This window comes from Bombus terrestris, chromosome 11, assembly GCF_910591885.1.
Source record: "Bombus terrestris chromosome 11, iyBomTerr1.2, whole genome shotgun sequence".
NCBI lineage: Eukaryota > Metazoa > Arthropoda > Insecta > Hymenoptera > Apidae > Bombus > Bombus terrestris.
The window spans coordinates 10,786,586-10,800,240 of NC_063279.1; the positions used below are offsets into that span (position 1 = coordinate 10,786,586).

The 13,655-nt window shown below is 37.6% G+C and overlaps 2 protein-coding genes across 2 annotated transcripts in view; both read right to left on the reverse strand.

The window, feature by feature from the left end:
* LOC100643855 (fibrillin-2) overlaps nucleotides 1-3,225 on the reverse strand; it is a 31,445-nt gene extending 28,220 nt beyond the window's left edge. The window contains exons 1-2 of the mRNA XM_003399179.4: nucleotides 2,768-3,225; nucleotides 62-646 (exon numbers count right to left, since the gene is read on the reverse strand). Of these exons, the coding sequence (XP_003399227.3) occupies nucleotides 62-216 (155 nt within the window). The 5' untranslated portion in view covers nucleotides 217-646; nucleotides 2,768-3,225. The remainder of the gene's footprint in view (nucleotides 1-61; nucleotides 647-2,767) is intronic.
* Nucleotides 3,226-8,535: 5,310 nt separating this feature from the next.
* LOC105666273 (androglobin) lies at nucleotides 8,536-12,880 on the reverse strand. The gene is made up of 2 exons (XM_012314106.2): nucleotides 10,125-12,880; nucleotides 8,536-9,856 (listed from the first exon to the last, which is right to left on the reverse strand). The coding sequence occupies exons 1-2, from the start codon at nucleotides 12,534-12,536 to the stop codon at nucleotides 9,227-9,229; spliced, it is 3,042 nt and encodes a 1,013-aa protein (XP_012169496.2). The 5' UTR covers nucleotides 12,537-12,880; the 3' UTR covers nucleotides 8,536-9,226.
* Between the last annotated feature and the right edge of the window lie 775 nt (nucleotides 12,881-13,655).

A 13,655-nucleotide genomic window follows, 5' to 3' on the forward strand; every position in this document is an offset into this window, starting at 1 on the left:
CCCGCAGATTGGCCGGTTCGCGTTTCATGGTTTTAGGGATGCTCTATAACTGGATACTCACCCGACAGGCGGCACCGATTGCAAAGTGTTATCCAGATCTTGGGTCGGGCTGGTGGTATATCGTTGTCCCGTGCTCGACACATCTCGAGGAACGATCAGCAGTAACCAGGTAGCAAGGATCAACGCCACGTTCGGCATTTTGGCGGGTGGCGTCATCGATTCTCACGTCTCGTCGAAACGAGAAAACTGTTCAACGATCCGTCTTGCGTGTTATTCGTATGCTCGTCTCATGATCAATCGACGATCACACGCGGAAATGAAGTCTCTCTCCTCTGTCTGTCTATGTGTCTATCTGTCTGTCTGTCTGTCTGTCTGTCTGCCTGTTTGTCTCTCTCTCTTTCTCTCTCTCTTTCTCACACTGGAGGGCTCGAACGATTTCAACGCTGGCTCGCGATCGACACCACGATCGGTTCCACGATCATGGTTCCCGATCGACTGGATGCTGGGTAATCTGACGCGCTTGGAATTCTGTAATAGACGCGTCTCCGTTCCAGAGGGGAGATTTTCTGATTCGATTCGTTGGGAATCTTTGGGGTAGAAAACAAGTCTCCTGCACGCAATTTTCTTTCAGATTCTTCCTGAAAATCTGTGGAATTTATTATGGGATATCAATAACATCGAATGTTTTGAAAATTAATGCAAGTGAATTCTAGTCTCGTCTTAGTTTTCGACGATTATATTTGACAAATTTAATGTCGCGGTTACTTAACCAATAAGCAAAGTTTTGAGGCGAAGGAGTTATTGTTTGTTGGAAGTCGCTTGAATTGTGAAAATATATGGCTTTATCGTTTTTCAAAATAAGGTAATTTCTCATCTATTTGAAGTTAATACATCGAACGAATTTTCGTATTGTTCTTTTCAAAGATATAGACACCTTCCCGGAAGAAATGAATAGTGCGAATAGTGCTGCCAAAAATGAGGAAATAAAATTATTTTGCAATCATATTTCCGGAAGAATCATAACGATACCCAGATTAATGGGCAGAATGAAACTAGTCACACTCGTGGAAATTATGTTTCGTTTTCGATCTCGCGAGAACAGCGAAAACCTCACCACGTAAACCAAGCGAAGAGACAATGTGCGATAATTGTCGCGATTCCGCGCTGACTATGACGCCTTTCCGGAAGCACCAAATTAGTACGATGAGATAGATGGAACTATCTTTTGATATAAATATTCACAATAGCTGTTCCTTCGTCAAAACGGAGCTGGAACTACGAAATTCATTTTCAGGTCATTCAATATTCTAGAAACGAACGCAACTAAACATAATTTAACTTTTTCGGGATGAATTTTTCTTTCAGAGTAATAGCAATATGACGATACAGACGATATAATTCATCCAAATCTGACAAAAATAGGTTAACCTTAACTTTTCAAATTGCACAAACGTCCACTGTCTAATTGTAGCAATCTAACAGTAATCTCTAAAAATTACTTCGATACGTATTGTATGTATGAGTGTAGAAAGGTTTAAAACGGAAAAAGTTAAACTATTTGTTCTACAATTTTTGCTAATAAAAATGAATCCCGCTAGCAAATTATTTATCCATACTGATTATTTTTCATTGCAATAACCGTTTGAACTTTTCAAGTTATGCGTTTCTTAGGAAACCAATCTCTTATGCATTAGACGTACATTAGAAAGATTATACTTTAGAATGTCGTACAATTTATCATCTTTATACCTATCTTTAAAAGGAAACTACAGAATTTCCAGCTGGAATTCCACGCTTACAGCGTCCATTTATTAATCGAGATCTCGTTCTAGCCAGGAAGGACCCTATTCCTGGTGGAAAAAAGGGAAACAGGCGATTCGAGTCGACGCCACGTTCCTCGGAAATTCGCCGTAGCGAGATACACACTCCCGCTTTCACTCGTTATCATAACGTAAAAGCGGACCGAGCAGAGGCTATCATTAAAGTTCCATAAAGCCTGGTATGCTCGTGCAAAACTCGCATAAAAAGAGATCAGTCTGGTTCGCACGTTCTATTATGTCGAGAACGGGGCAAGCGGATTGATAAATGCGTCTATTAATCGTTTACTTGCCCGAGGAAAACGGAATAACAAGTCAATATCGGCAACCTTTTTTTCGACGAATTCTCTAGCAATTAGTCACTATATTTATGGAATAAACGAAACGAACAATTCACTTTGTGTTGTGGATCTTTAGTGATTAATCGTTGTGTTTGCACGAGCCAAGAAGATGGTCTGTTTTACAAGTTTTCAGTGAAAAGTTAAGTTGCGTAAAGTTAAGAGTACAAGCTTAAATAATCGAAATAAACTACCTATCCTGTGATTCGTTTTCTTCTTTGGTTAATCACTGTGTTTGCATAAGGTAAGAGAGAGTTTGCAATCGATATTTAATGAATTATTTAAAGCTAACAGTAATGGAACAATTATTTTCTGCGAAAAATTTCACCGAAGATCAACTTCTCCATAGAAGACTATCAGAATATCAAAGAACATCCTCACAAACCTCTCGGCGGAATTAACGCGCTTAAATTAACATGCTTAATGGCTTCAGACTTAACAGCTTCAAAGTATCTTACGTTCTCAACTACTAATCCAAAAGATAATGATAAACTGGATCGTGTACGAAACGAGCAATGTCACGAAATTGATGCAAGAAACTTCCAACAACAATAAACGTACCTTCCTAACAATTTTATTACTCTCGAAATTAGTCTCAACTTCGCGCCATACCTGTCAACGAAATCATCAACATTACTCCACCACGAGCAACCGATCCTCCAATAAATTCACTCTCACGCTTCGAGCTTAGTGTCAACCATCTGCTTCGTATAATTCCTCGAATAATATCCAATCACCAATTCTCCAGCATTCGCCCCGATAATTTTAAGCTCACCCCCCTAAGAATTTCCTTAATCGAGTTCGAGTGCCAGACTGATCGAGTGAAAGAAAGATAGTTATCGCTAGCCAATTACACGAATTTATACGTATTCTTCGATAGATATAAATTTGTTAACAAAGAATAGGAGAAATAGTAAGAAAAAGAAGTTCGATTGCACTTCACGTTGATGTTGAACGTCGTTTCCGCGAATGGGAAGCCGAAGAGGAGCAACGAAGGAAAGGAGCCCCGAAAAGATGCGGCGACGGGACTCGACGCGAGACTGGAGCAGCAGATTGTGAACGAGCCGTACCGAGAGAGGGCTCATCCGGAGAGAAGAGGCTCTCTTCCCTCGTCTTCTCGTCTCTCGTTCCCTCCACGAGCGTCCTTTCCCTCCTCGCCCTGCTCGCGGCCACGTCCAGCTGACGGCCGGGAGAAAACACCAAGAAGAGAACCACCGATAGTCCCACCCCGTCTTTTTCTTTCTCGTCCCTGTCAACACGTTCACGAATGTGTGCTATACCATGACACGCGTGAAGCGAGTCCAAATATACTGGGAAATGTTTGAGAAATGCGTGTACATCGAGATCTGAGATGTAAATATGTGTATTATATTAGAACATCTACTGCTCATTGCATTTATTCGAAAATTCTATATCAAATTATATTTCACTTAATATTTTATATTATAAGACAGAGGTTTGCGGAAGTATTGAAACATTTGCCATATAAATGGTATACTTACGGTCAACAATGTGTTTACTTATACCTGTGTAATTTGATTGTAAAGAAAAAACGCCGCACTTTATAATTTTTAAAAATTCGAATTTACACGGTCGTTAAATTATAAGATATGATAATATATTGAATGTATAATAATATGTAATATATATTATAATATATACGAATATATAATAATAATATAGAATGAATAAAAATTGAATACGTTCGAAAAGATCGTGCGATTTAATCGAAATCAGATGTTTCAATTCATACGCATTAGGCAAAATAACGTAGGTAAGTTATCTTCAAAATACGACGATTATTCGTGTCTTCCTTTCGCCATTGCTTTCTATTTTCTACTAGAGAAGATTACGTAGAGACGGGGCGATTTTTATTTTCGGCTCGGATGGAATGACGAACTTACATGGATATCGTGTGTCAATTGGATTTTGTGTGGGATAGAGAGAGGGAAAATTTGAAGGAAGGTTCGAGAACAGGGTAGGAAGATCTTCAGTAGTTAAACGTTTCTTTGACTGTCTTTTTTTTGAGGCAACAGTGTTTCACAATTGGATTCTTAGGGGGATTCTATATGTTCCGCTAAGAAGATCTTAAAACACGAAGTTCAGATCTTCCTTTCGTTCTAATAACCTTACGAAAGTAGTATAATTAGGTTTCTTAGGGAAATGAAGAAAGAAGAAGTTAGGATGATCTTCGAACTGGAGAAAATTTTGCAGATATTTTAGTTATATGTAGTGGACAATTTTTTCGTGGAAATATTTTAAAATTAAATTTCTGGAGGAAATAAAAGTAGGAAGACTAGATGTAGATGAAGTTTTAGAATAGCAGGAAGTTTTAGAAGTTTTGAAGTTTTCTTCGTTTTATTTTTAAACGAAGATTTTATTTTCCAATTTTATCGATACAGATAAAATCTCATTTTAATGATATAATGAGCATTAATGAAGATTATGGATATTGAAGGTTCGAAACGTTCTAATTAATAGAACTTTCGCAATAAAGTGTAGACGTTATCAGGCGAGGCTCGAGCTACGATTGAGAAATACCAACGACATTGGCCTCTGCGTTCTGAACTAATAAGCGTGTTAAGAAGCCATCACTTCCGGCCACTTCGATTAAAAACATCCATTGTTAGCTGACGAGTGATGTGCGATATTCGAACGAAGACAAAAAGAATAAAATAGGGCACGTCAAATAGCTATTTTTATTACAGAACGATTTATCGCTTGCAATGCAATGAAAAATCCAATACATAACTATCAATGTATTCTTTTATCAACTAATCTATAGCACATAAAAAAATCTAATCTTCCTGACATCATCGTTCTTACAGCCGTTCTTTTTATTGTCATTACGTAACCTCATTCGAGTGGAGTTATATGCGGGTGGCGATAATAACAATGAGATGCAGAACCACCGAGTTTCCTTGACATCGAGGTTAAAAGTTAACTTCACGCATGAAACATAACTTCCTTATTTTCGTCATTGCAACATTATTCTATTACAAACTTACGATTTTAAGCTACTTAAGACGTTAAATTCTCAATTTTAATCATATTAGAAGAAAAGAAAAAAAGGAAAAAAGAATGTAATAATATACTGATTAAATTTTAATAAAAATTAAGCCCAATAAAATTTGTGAAAGCAAAAGCTAGAAGTATATACTTTTCGTTCAAAAGGTTTCAAAATGTTTTTGTTAAACGCGCGTTGTAAGATCTGACATAAAATTTTGTCTATTTCAATAGATTGACGCGCAACACAGAACCAATAGACAAATGTTACGACTTACGTATAATTCAATACAAAGTGAAAATCGCGCAACTTTATGTTCCATCCTAAATTGTAAATGTGTAAAAAGTTGAAGGTAGTCTGCGCGTTCGTGAGGAAATGAATAGGCGAGAAATGGTACAGAGAGCTAACGGGGACGCGTAACACGCAGGGCGAGCCTTTGCGGCTTCTACCAGCGAGATATTCCCGATAACAACGGCTCGTAAAACGCGATTTTCCGATCGGCGGCCACGATTTTGAGTGACGACGGTGAAAATTGTCGACCGTCCCTAATGCGAATCGCGACTCTCCAGCGAGATCAACGATGATTAACGACGGCCGCGTTCATTCTCTTGCCTTTTCTTTTTCTTTTCTAACTAGCCAGTGGCCCGTTTAACAGCTATAAAACAAGAAACGAACGATCGTACGCACACGGGGAAGTTTTACTGATTGTAAGGCGGCTACGTTTATTGCGAAAGCGTTAAACTAACGTCACCATACTCCGTCTTATGAGCGGAAACGTCCTAATAGCTTCGTGAAAAAGGAAATTGAGATTGCAATTCACTGACAAGAATACTTTTAATCCTGCTATACGCTCTTTGAATCGTTCTCGATAGTTCATTATGCTTGTAAATAAAATAGAAGAATTATTATTGATATCTGTGATTTCATATTTCCACTTTGGAATTGTCATATTTGTATCTTTGCGAAAATATCTTTCCAATTATACTAGAAGCCGTTTGTTTTTTTAATAGCAATCGATATATACGAAACAAATTCTTCGCAAGGTAGAATCAAGTTAAAATGACTACGATTTCTTTACAAGTTAAAGACACTACATAAGGAATTCTTGGACAAGGAAGGAATTCATGAAAACTCTGGCGATGGTCGCGAATGACAAGTAGATTCTGAACTAAAAGTCACGATGACGTGGAATAATCCACGACTAAACTCTACCTACTCTTCGTCCTTGCCATATAGAAAGTATAAGTACACTTTCGAAAAATTCAATTGAATTCTTTGAATTCTTCCTTGAGAAAATCGATTTCTATCTCTCAAATTTATCTTCAATGCTATTTCTATTAAATCATAGGCAATGATTACACGCCAATATTTGTATTAAATCATAAATGTTGTTAATTATTCGCCGATATTGTTATTAGGTCGATCCACGTACAAACTAAAATTATCAAGCTCGTGTTCATAAATCTCGATCTTATCTCATCAGAGCTGCGATGTAAGCTATAGTACGCACGTGAGTTGGATATTTGCCAGGTGAATCGGCGTCCGTAGTTTGCAGAAGCCACTGTACCACCATGATCGTTAATTTGTTCGGCGACACGCGAGATCGAGCAACAAACACGATCGACACTGATCACAGGATTGCCGACGAGGCGATGCACTGCTGCCTTCGAATGTTGAACACCAGCGGATAGCCTGCAACGTGGATGCACCTGCAATCAACGCGCATGTTGCAGCAATGTACAGCGTGTTTTGTAAATGTTTCAATGAAACTTTGTAGCTTAAGTGCCGTATTCCGTCAATGAGCCGAGTTTAATGAATCGTTTGATATTTCTCAAGTGATATCTTAATAGAATTATAATCGAAGTTTAAATGGAATTGTACGCGTGATACTGTGAAGTGCATATCACTTGACTACTTCAATTAATTAGATTGTGCTCTTAATATTGTCGGTATTTATAGAAATTCTTCATTGACTCCGTCATTGAGTATTATCTAGTGATACTCAACATCTCGTTATGGGAATAAATAGTAGAAAAACGACTATAACTTGTCACTTCGATCAGTTTAATAGTTCCAGCGTTAATTGGTATGGTGTAACCCATTTTCTCTGGATAATAAATCAAATGATTATCTTCGTTTTCCCTGCACTCCACTGCAAATATTTCAAGTTTTAGTAATTGCAAAAGCAAAAGATGTAAAACTTCTTATTTTAACCAATTCGATAATTCCACTAGCGTTAACTGAGCGAAGATAGCTCATATATCTAAACTTTATCTTGTTAGATAAACCAGTACAAGTCAACAAGAAATAAACCTATATACACATATTCATCATCCACCACCTTTTTACTATATTACCAATAAAAACCTGCTCTACATACAACCATGCAGAACACTTCCAACTTACCTCTTCATTATATCTCCTTTCAATCAATTTCTCCAATAAAAACAAATCGATCAAACGAAAGCAACTGGCTATGACATAAAAAAAAAAGAAATAGTAAAGGATAAAAAATAAATATAGAAAAGGAAGGAACTGCACATTAAGCACACGGAGGATAAAACAGCTCTGCACGTTGCTCGCTGACGCTGTACCTGTTCTTGCGCTTAACCTAGACCTCTTCCCCGCGCAGTTTTGTAATAATCTTGCTAGACGACGGGGACTGGTCCTGGATGAAAAATGAACGGAACGGATCAGCGTGCTTTTCTTTTCCAGAGGCGAGCGGGGAGCACGTCATTAAAAGGTGCCCCGTCGACGGTCATCTCTTCGCGATGCACCGCAGGCTACCGGTCGCCAGTATGCAAACATCGACTTCTTTTCGAGTTCCACCTATGTCGCACGTTCTCCACCGTATTAAGTAGCGATGAGATCTGAAACATTTTGAATCGTATCTGGTATACATAGTAAGGTAGAGTTATTCGAGTCACCTAAGCTTCAATATCTGAAAACTCAATCTTTATAGGAAATAATCAAAGTCGTTGTATGTTATGAGACACCACTGGTCTCGACTATAATAGAGAAAGAATGAGAAAATATGATGCGCTTTACATCCAGCATAAAAATATTACAAAAAACAAAAAGATGGTACGAATAATCGTATGGCAGGATCTTTTGCAAACTTCTTATATGTATATAATACCTTCTTGCTGACTGAAATAAGGCTACCATAGAATTATTTAGATTTGATTACTCTGTTCAAAATTGAACTTTAAGATGTTGAAGCTTACGTGACTCAAATAACTCTACTTTATTATATTTCTTGCGAGTTGATATCGTGCAGCCTTGAACGAAGTTCTAGATCCTTATAAACCCCATTACGTTTCTAATTGCTCGTTACGGTCATCAAAAGCTGTAATCTTTAATCTATGACCGATTTTGCAAATTCACTATATCGCTTCCACCTACCGTGAGTAGGTATCGTTCAATGTGTCCCTGACCGACCACCGATCTAGATAAGTGGTGATGAAAAATCGTGGCTGTTTAAAGGGTCTCGCTGAATCATCGATCGCTATCATTTAGAACGTAATACGCAGATTATTCGCTTCGAGGAGGACTCGAAGCTGGTGGAATCCGCGGCGCCAGGAATGTCGCTGCACCGGAATATGCATGACGCTGGCGGTTACAACGATTAGTAAGCACAAGGTTCATGCAGCAATTAAAGATACTTTTCTTGTGAACCGGGTGTCGTGAATATGTAAATGTTAAGGTATATTGGCCTTCGTGTGTATTTCTTAAGTTTTTAAGAGGCAGAACTTAAAGGATGCAACTTAACATAAATAGCGTTTAAACATCTTAAATCTTGTTCGGATTAGTTCATTTACTGGAATTCAAGTAATTTAACTATGTAATGAGAAGAGAGCTAGAAATTTGGAAGAATATTTCAGGTATAGTAAATAACAGGTTCACACTGGTGAAGTGTCTTCTTCCTATTCTCATCTTCTTATTAAATACAACACGATTTGTTTTGACTATTTAATCTAGCATAACTACATTAACCAAATATTGACTTGTGATAGTAGATTACTGAATTAAAATTAATGTAAATTATTCTACAATTAATTGGTCTAAGTTTTCTTAGATTTCTTGCTCCTCTTAGTAGACTTGGTGCTCGAAGCAGCTACAGGCTTCGTACTAGCTATATATCCTTTTCGAGCTTCGTACACGTCTTCCAACATTCCTCTTCTATCAAAAAATGCATCTATATATCTTCCATACAATGTTTCGTACTGGTACCTCTGTCTTTTATATAGCTTGTTCAGATCTTCGAGAAAATACGCGTAGTCTTCTTGAGCATACAAGATATTCATTATACGAATATTCCGCAGCATTTCTTCATCTGACTCCGTCTTTACCCATGCTTCGTCCTCCTCGTCCTCTTTCACCTCGTAGATAGTCAAATCCAAGGGTGGAAGTCTACGAAGGGACGGAGGTGGCTTCAACGTCCTCTTCTCCAAATGAGCCATTGAAATCCTGGATGTCTCGATGTGCGACAAACGATGGCTCTCCCTTTTCGTCAATGATTTCTCGGAATGACTCGAAGGTTTCTTTTCGAACGAGCACTTGGACTTGATCTCGTGTTTCTTTATGAAAGCTTCACGGAGTTCTCTACCACGCTGCAAGCTGTCAGGATTCTCTTTCGCCCAGGCTTCCTTCATCCTCGCTATCTCCCTTTCCTTCGTCCTATCTTGGGATATCTATTGATCGGAAGTATAATTGTCATAGATGATTTATTATGTAACTATATTAGAAATACACATATATATTCTCATAAATTTAGCACACATACGAGAACTTAAATTCTGAAAAATCATTAGGAAGTTATTAAAGTATTTAGGAATTATTATTTCATCCGAGGTTAAGCTATCAATCTTGAAGAATTAAGATAAACAGTAGTTACATATATGAAATGTTTGTAAAATTTTAAGATGAGTAAAATATACGTTGTGTAAGTATGGTATATACCTTTAATTCGCTTCCAGTATCAGTAACTACTTGAAGAACCCAATAAGGAGACTCGATAGCCGGAACACTTTCAACAGACTGCTTCGAAACTCTCTTCGACCTTAACGACTCACTCTTTGATAGTCTTCCTGTATTCGAAAAAGGTGGTAGTTTCTTTTTAATAACAGAGCCAGTCGGTTTCACTTTAAATTCTGACACAAGACTCCATTCTGTTTCAGTCAATGGCCAGCTGTTTTCAAGCACTGAGGCTTCTACGTGATAAATCGTGTGAGGTATCGCATCATCCTTACTTCTACTTTCGTTGCTATCAACTTTCTCTTCGCTAGAATTCTCTTCATCGATGTTATCAGAATTATCCTTTTCAAGTGTAATTTCAGTAGATTTTCTTTGAAATTCCAAATACACCATCGGCAAAATAACTACACAAGTACCTTTTATTTGCGACAACACTTGACCTTCCTCATCCGTGACTCTCAATCTCATTCTTACTTTGTCATACGATACTCTTAATCTAAACGAGACCAAGCTAGATTTCACCACTCGAACGATCCACTTCGAAATATAATTTCTCGAATTAGGAATATAACTGTTGGATAATTCTTCTATAGCTAATATAGGAGGCATGTTAATCGTGAGAAACGATACTTCGTCAATTAGAAAATAGAACACAGGTTGTCCTTTCATTGTAATTATATTTAAGGACCAAGGTAACTCTTTCAACGTCTGATCTTCGCTCCAACCATAGCAGAAGATAGTGTAACCTAGTTTCGTATGTTGGTACCGAGTTGGAACCACATTGTTTACCACTCGTTGTATTTCTTTACCTGTCTCATTTTTAAACATGCGTACACTATACTTTGGTAGGTTAACAAATAAATCTATACTGGCAAACACTGTCTCTGAGGGTTGAGAATTCACCACGAGTCTTATAATAGGGAGCCATTGGTTTGGCGTGATATTTGTCAACGTCCCTTTCAATTCTTGCGCTTGCAAGGTGTACTCGAAGTCTTTAGAACAATAGTAAATGTCATGTAATTTATCATGATGCTTCAATATATTCCTCAATACCTGATTAGCTAAAGATTCTCGCTTATTATAATTATACAATTCTGCAACTTTCAATAGATTCTGTAAAACTTGATTATGCTGCTCGTGACGGGGATTATGTATTTTCAAATATCTCCTAATGGTAATCGTTTTGAAAAACGCTTGAATAACAGCTGCAGCCTTATTTTGTACAATAATTTTTTCCGTGGGATGCTGACTAGCGTATCTTCTATCCTCAATCAAGCGTCTCGTTTTGTTCAGCAAGTTCTTCAACACGATCGTTGCGTCTTTGAAGCATTCTAAGCCAACAGTGTGATTCAGAAAAAATATTCTCAGAGCTCGTAAAACACCTGGAACCTCGTCTTCAGGCATGATTTTTCTAATTAATTGTACCTGTTCTTCGATAAAGTAGTCGTGTATCTGATTATAGAACAACTTGTCCCTCACCTTTCGATCTTCAACCGGTGGCAAGTAGCTTTTGTAGTAAATCTTCAAGGCTTCCGAGTATCTTTCAGTGCCAAACGCTTGATAGACGCTACAGACGGAGTTGCTGATGTGCCTCGCCATCTGATCGACCGTTTCAGATTCTGTGCACATTAGTTGATACATCCTTCGCCTGTCCCCCACGTGGAAAACCGTATCCGATGAGATAGATATAAGGCAATTGGATTCTGAGTGACAGTAAACTCGTAAAAGGTGTCTCCCTCGATCTATTTCCATCACGGTTGATTTTGTGCCAGCAGTTAAAACGGAGACCAAGGAGATGGATTTTTCTGGCCTGCGAAACCAACAATGCTCTTCTATACTTAGACAATCTTTATTTCCCTTTAATTTGGTTCTGGGGATTGCAATTTCATCGTTAACGTCTTCGACAATTTCGATGGAAACTTGGAACGTTGCAAAGTCGATGAGAAAGAATTTCTCTTCCAACGAATCGGTGAAGACATATAGCGGCTCGTTTCTGGTTTTTGACATTTTTTGAGGCCAATTATAAGTGTCGATGAATTCAGAGTTTTTGAACGTTGTTTTAGACGGTGAACTTCTCCTGCTACCCTTCTTACTCTCTTTTTTAGTTTCAGATTTTTCATCGTTTGGTTGTTTCGGTGCAAATCGATCTGACAGTTTCATACTGTATTGAAAGTAATCTAGTTTATAGAAAAAATGTACGTCCTTCACGTAGGGTTCCATTTTGTTAAAATCTGCCCAGAAGCTGATGTCCTCTGAAAAATCGGCCGAAATTTTCGTCTCTTCCTTCGACATTTCACGAGCCCTATCTTTCTGATTTGTTTCGTCTGTTTTCGACTTATCATTGACGGTTTCGTCTTGAACATCTTCCTCTGTAGTTGTCGTAATGTATTTGTTCATCACGCTATCCTCGCATTTCCTCAAAGGGCTGACTATTTTCAGGGATCGAATCGGTACGAAGTATTCAACTGGATCGATTATTCCTTCGTTGATCGCCCATTTTAACCAACGATAAAATTTCCATCTTGCTAACGGAGGCTTCACCTATTATTTATACCATTTATTTTTGTCATTTATTTCGATATCCTATCATGGGCGAATATCCTATCATATCGCAATATATCTGGTTTAAATTAAAAAATTAATGCAATTAAACAAACGGAATAAAATGTCTTATTGTTATTCAATCATAAAAAGTAATTATTTTCAGAGAAATCATTATTTTCAGTGGTTACGAATTATAACATTGCTACAATATTACACAGCACGATAATATTAAAATAAAATTCAAATGGGTTAAAATTTCACTCACGATCGCGTACACGATATTCGTCGTACTAAGTTCCAAAAATTATTTAACATACATCTTTGGGATCCAAAGGAATATCGCGCGACTGAGCTACATAAATAAAATGGCCCCAACATGGTGCTATTTCCGGCACAATTTCTGAAGATACTTCATTCATGTCTTTCAAACCGAGAAACAGAATAACTGGTTGTGGCTTAATCAAAGCGCTGAGCTTCTGATTATTTTTCGATTTCCTCGATCGATCGGTTTTCTTGGACTTTTTCGTATCAGTAGTGTTGTTGGATCTTCTCGTAAAATTCGTATCCTTGGATTTTTTCGTTCTCGTCGTTTCTTTAGACTTTCTCTCCTCTTTACTTTTCTTAGACCTCGAAGCCTCTATTTACAAAGCGTTAAAACTATATACAGATTGTAAGAATGATAAATACGGGAGATACGCGACTAACCCTGACTTTCCTGCTCCGTAACTTCCGCTTCCCATTCGAAATGGTCTGCGTACTGTGTCAAAAAGTCCCATTTATCTTGGGGTGACAGATACTCCACCTCTAATCGCAAACAAACCCATCCTGCATTTAATTGAAGAATATATGATAGAGGAAGAGAAATACATTTTTATGTCTCTAATTAAATAGATATTTTACATATTTTTCCATATTATGGGCGTTTTGAATATTTCTGCACTTTCAAATTTTCCATAAGTGTATACACCAAAT